The 6,114-nt window shown below is 36.4% G+C and overlaps 1 protein-coding gene across 1 annotated transcript; it reads left to right on the forward strand.

Moving 5' to 3' along the window:
* The first annotated feature begins 4,734 nt into the window (after window positions 1-4,734).
* Window positions 4,735-5,755, forward strand: LOC111392391 (protein TOO MANY MOUTHS-like). Its single transcript, XM_023017730.1, has 2 exons — window positions 4,735-5,291; window positions 5,365-5,755. Exons 1-2 carry the CDS (start codon window positions 4,735-4,737, stop codon window positions 5,753-5,755), a joined length of 948 nt encoding a protein of 315 aa, XP_022873498.1.
* The last annotated feature ends 359 nt before the right edge of the window (window positions 5,756-6,114 follow it).

Genomic DNA, 6,114 nt, shown 5'->3' on the forward strand with positions numbered 1-6,114 from the left:
AAAGAGTTCTTCCTGAAGGGATGCTAACCTCTAATTCATTATTCGTTTTCACACGTGCAAAGTTTGACCTAATAACGAAGGATATGGAGATAAAAGAATTTGCAACCCCAGTGCCAAAAAGTACGTAAGCAGGTACATCAGACAATAACATAATACCTATTTTTGTAATTATAATGTTAGACTAACAACCAAGGGACAGAGATAAAATAATGTATGGTCCTAAGTAAAAAAAAATATATAAGCATGTATGTTGAAAATATTAATAATAAAAGACCTGCAATCATATTCAGATCCTACTCCACCTCATGCTGATTCAGTGCAAAGACTCGAGCATTTGCTTTCTTATTCTTGTCTTGATCATCATCTTTCTTCTTTGGAAGCTCTATGCAGTTGAGAGCAATATGTCCCGACTTACCACATCGAAAACACGTGTTCTTCCCAAGTAAACATTCACCCCTGAAGAGTTTATTACACTTAGGACAGGGTGTAATACTCCCACTCGTCCCACCAGTATGGACTCCTGTGCTTGGCCTTTTATTTTGCTAGTTACATCTGTTGTTATTCTGATCACTCCACTTTCTTTTTTCCAATGACACCTTGCACTGCTGGATATACTATCCAAACGTGGTCCTCTGATATGAAATAGTATGGGCTCTCTCCAACATCTCACAGTATAAGGTGAAACGATGGGACATAATGATCATGCCGATCTCTGGGCGCAATCCTAATTTTCTTAACTTTGGTATCCACCAAATGCAGGACATATCTTAAGAGCTGCTCAAACTGCCTCTCATTATCAGTGAGCGAAATGTCTCCCTGCCTGAGCTGCAGAAACTCTGATTCCTTGAAGTCTCTCAAAGCCTGTGGAAAATATTTTACCATCACTTCATCCTTAAACTGCTTTCAAGTCAAGTTACGTTGTTGCTCTTCCATCCTAGTGCCTGAGACAAATTCCCACCAGTGACTAGCTGCTCCAACAAACATAAATTCTGTGCATAGCACTTTCTATGCATCCGTGCAAGTGGTGTGTCGAAGGATGCACTCTAAACTTCTAATCCCCTCCTCAATAGCCAATGGGTCGAAACCACCATCAAAAGTCGGAGGTTTGTACCTACGAAGCTGCTCAACCACTGAGACGGCTCCCGGGACAAATGGAGGTACATTTGCTATAGCGGTGCATTCTGTGGTGGTGGTGCTTGGCTCTATCTGCTCAGTTTTTGTACCACTCGTAGTAAATTGCGCATCAAGTTCGTGTGAGTAGGTAGTGTCGTTTCCTAAAATTTAATTTGAAGTTATCAGTCACATTCTAGTACTAAGTCTAACAAGTCAACTTATTTTTTCGTATGCATATCATAAATTTAACGAGAGAAAAAAAAAGAAAAAAATAACCTTAAAAATTTAAAGATATGCAATTTAAAATATTTAAATTATGCCAAATGTCTAAGTACATTTATTTTGTTATCCCTTTACATACTTTAGGGCCGTCAGAGGATGGTCGTTGAGTGCCAAAGATCATTCACATATTTAATGACTTTAAATTACTTTATCTTTAAATTCATAAACTTTTAGACAAATATTAACCTTTAACAAACATTACGCAAGGAAACAGGTAAACAAATAAACATTTTATCACACATAACATTTAAAACATGTAAAATCCAATGTTTTGTATATCATCAAAATTTATTTATTTATTTATTTATTTTTACACGGGGATTACATCGAAATTTTAGCTCCTAGAAAATATCACATACTAGTGCATGGACTATTATAAAATTTCACCCATTTTGAAAAATCTAGTAACTAAATAATTTAGTGATTATTGTGGCTAAACATAAAATTTATTCTAAGGAAAGTATTTCTAAAAAGTCTACAAATGTAAATACATACAAACATACAATTTAGCAATAATTTAATTCTTTTTTAAAGGAAAATTGAGGTAGATAGTAAAATATTTTTGCACATGCATAAAAAATAGGTATAGATATAGATATAGATAAAAAGGTACACACTTCAATCATTTTATTTCTCTCTCTCTCTCTCTCTCTCTCTCTCTCTCTCTCTCTCTCTCTCTCTCACACACACACACACACACACACACACACACACATATATATATCTTCAGTAGGTGACATGAAGATTCACCCATTTTAAATCATTATAGTACATTGCATTTATTAGACATGTATGGCAATTGTAAATCAATTTCCAAAGTTGCTCCATCCACTCAACGTAATTATTTATACTAAACTTGAATAACAAGGAAAACACAAAATACCCCAACCAAGCTAAAATTTCAAATCATCATCTGAAATTACGTGTCCGAACAAAACTAAGTCCCATATTTTAAATTTAATGAACAAGTTTGATAAATAAATAAAAAATCTAAGGTTACTGCTAAAATTTAGAATTTAAGGCACGTTACACTGAATTATTTTATTTAGTCTCATAAATCTTAGCCCAACGATTGCACCTCATCACCAGCCGACCAATGACCTGATCTAACATGTGAGGAGTAGGGGAAATGGTGAGTATATGTGAATACTCACTGGATATAAAATTTCAATGGTACAAGCCCGAATAATAATTTTAAACACATGTTAGAATATCATACCGTCTCATATCTTTAAAATCCGGTAGAGCTCATGCCATATCATTGTACCGAAAATGACCATATCATTCATATCATAGCATTCCATATCATACCTTTAAGTTTCATAAGTACAAAAGTCATCAACGTGTAAAAAAAAAAATAGGGTTAATTTCAGAAATGGTCACTGAACTTATAGAAAAGTTACAAAACGGTCACTGAAGTTTAAAACTTTCAGTAACGGTCGCTTAAGTATTTGGACGCCTTCAAAAACGGTCACTGAAATTTAAAAAGTTTCTGAAATGGTCACTGAAGTTGAAAAACACTTTTTTAGTTTTTTTTTGTTACATTTGCTGCAATTTTTCGGCTACTTCCAACCATCGATACCATCGAATTTTGATACCGTTGGAAAGTCCACAACGTCCTCTTCAATTACCACTCAAAATCTCTCCGTAACACCAAGGAATTTGACGGGAAAATCACAGCAAAAATTGCCCCAAAAATTCTGAAAATCTGCCCAGATTTTCATATTTTTGGACGACTTTTACGACAATTTTCTAGCGACTTTCGACCACCAAGACCGCCAAATTTTGATACCGTTGGAAATTCCACAATGTCCTCTTCAATTACCATCCAAAATCTCCCCCCAAACTCCAAACGATTCGGCCGAAATAAACCCGTAAAATCGACATCCCAAAAAGGCGCAAATCTGGGATGCCAACTTTGTAAGTTTATTCCGGCCAAATCCTTTGGAGTTTTGGGAAGATTTTGGATGCTAATTAAAGAGGACATTGTGGGCTTTCCAATGGTATCAAAATTTAGCTATTTTGGTGGTCGGAAGTTGTCAAAAAATCGTCGTAAAAGTCCACCAAAAATCTGAAAATTTGGACAGATTTTTGCCTTTTCGGGTAGCCAACTTTGTGGGTTTATTCCGGCCAAATCCTTTGGATTTTGGGGGAGATTTTTTGTTGTAATTTAAGAGGACATTGTAGGCTTTCCAACAGTATCAAAGTCCGGTGGTATCGATGGTCGGAAGTGGTCGAAAAATTGTCGCAAAAGTAGCTCAAAAATTTTTAAATTTCAGTGACCATTTTTGAAAGCGTCCCAATACTTAAGTGACCGTTACTGAAAGTTTTAAACTTCAGTAACTATTTTGTAATTTTTCTGTAAGTTCAGTGACTGTTTGTGAAATTAACCCAAAAAAATAATTAAACTGGACATAAAACACTGCACTTTGATAGCCTACCTTGTAAGGTTGAATAAATTCTTAAAGATGAAATCCAAAAATTGCGTTCCAAATCTTTTAATTTTCTTAGCTGCCTTTTAAAAAATTTGAGTCTGTCTTCTGCCGATTGCTTATGTATATATGTTTTTGGTAAAATTATGGGACTCTTTCTGTGCTTTATTTATGCTGGAAATAAATATCCCTTTTTGAATTTGTCATGCACATGAGTATGTCTATATGTGTGTGTGACGAGTTTTGGTGCAATTAGAATTATAGGATGGTGAAAACGTGTGGAGATAGTGGGTAAATGGGATAAAGTTGAGGAAACCGTATGTGTAATCAAAATACTAGACCAAATCTAAAAATTGAATCACAACCTTGAGGGTCCCCACCGCCCCGCCTTTAGAGCTTTGTGAGGGAGGTAAATAGCGGGATGTGCCCCAGTAGATCATGGAACAAAAGCTGCATGTACACTGAGTCTACAAAGGAGTCCAATTCCATGTATCAAGAATCGAACCCCCACATTGCGACTGCCAGCAAGGCGTGAGATAACCATATCTTAAAATACTAGACCAAATCTTACCAATTAACCATACCTCCCAACAATCAATTCATTGCCATACACATGCCCAACAAATTGAAACTAGAATCAATATTCTCTCTCTCTCTCNGGTGGTCCTTTTGCGGCCAATTTCTCGTATTTTCATTTCCTATATTGATTTGTTGATTTTTAAACAACCATCTTCCAACAACTCACCAAAGAACTGTACATTCGAAGCAGTGGCAATGGAGCAATTATGCTACATTTCATCTTATTAAGCTTTTTTGCCGCTAGCTTTGTCATTTCACAGCCAGCACTTGACTCGGCTGAGCAAAAATCAGTCTGCCGAGTTCTTGAATCCATCAACTCGGAGGTTTCATGGTGGACAATTTCCCTGATGACCTCTGCATTTCCACCCCACACGTCGTCGTCTGTGAATACTTCTCCGACACCACGTCGTTGTCCGCCACCTCCGTCACTCCCCACATTACTGAGCTGAGCCTTGGTTATGTATCAGACTACTCTACGAATCCACCTTGCAATTCCAATTCTACTCTTGACCCTTTTCTCTTTTCTCCAGTCACTCACTTAAGAAAACAGTTCTTCTACGAATGCTTCACTGAAATGAAAATCCCATTCCCTGATTTCTCTCCATTATCTTCTCGAAACTCTACTATAGAAGAACTCATTTTCATTGAAAACCCAGCTTTATATGGTTCAATCAGTGACCATTTAAGCGATTTAAGCAGTTTAAAAAGGTTCATTTTGACAGGAAGCAATGTTTTTGATGAAATACCAGGTTGTTTAACTGAGTTAGTGAACGTGGAACAGCTCTCTCTTTCAAGTAACAAATTTGAAGGTGATATTCCAACGAATTTTTTTCGTAAAGTTAAAGATAATGAAGATTTTCGATTTAAGTGTAAATGGGTTTCAAGGTAAATTTTCAGATTCCAATGGAAATTTGATGGAGTTGTTAAAGATTGATCTGAGCTTCAATGGATTTTCCAGGAAAATCCCAGAAAACTTGAAAGGTTTAAACAAGCTAGAATTTTTAGACTTTAGTTACAACAATTTTGGTAATTTTGGAATGCCATTGTTTTTGGGCGAGATGAAAAGTTTGAGGGAAGTGCATTTAAGTGGGAATTTTCTTGGAGGGCAGATTCCAGAAATATGGGAGAACCTCGAGGGCATTTTGGGAATAGGACTTTCCGAGATGGGACTCGTTGGGAATATTCCGGCGTCGATGGGGGAGCATTTGAGAAATGTGTGTTATTTAGGGCATGACAACAACAAACCTGAAGGGACAGTGCCTAAGGAATTTGGGACATTAGAATTTGTAAGGGAGTTGCATTTGGAAAATAATAATTTGGGTGGAAGACTCCTGAATCCTCTTCAATGATGGTTTTGTATCCAAACTTGGAAAAAAGTTAAAGTTGAAGGGCAATTTAGACCTTTGCGTTGATGAGGCTTTCCTGTTTTCTGAAGTAAGTGGTAGTTTGTGGCAGCTTAAATTGTGTAGTAAACCAGACATTTCCAAAACTACCCTTTTCCATTCGGGTTCTTCTCATCCTTGTTGGGAATCTACTTATACATGCACAGTGGAATTTAAAATAATTTTCGATTCCCATCAAAAATCGCCTTTGTGTTTAGATAGAAATTGTGATAAGATTATACCTTTTCAAATCTGCAATCTTTTTGCTTTTCTTTTCGTTCCATCAACCTTGATTCGTCACCACAGCTGTCCAATTGTCTAGCCTC

This window comes from Olea europaea, chromosome 4, assembly GCF_002742605.1.
Source record: "Olea europaea var. sylvestris chromosome 4, O_europaea_v1, whole genome shotgun sequence".
Classification (NCBI taxonomy): Eukaryota; Viridiplantae; Streptophyta; class Magnoliopsida; order Lamiales; family Oleaceae; genus Olea; species Olea europaea.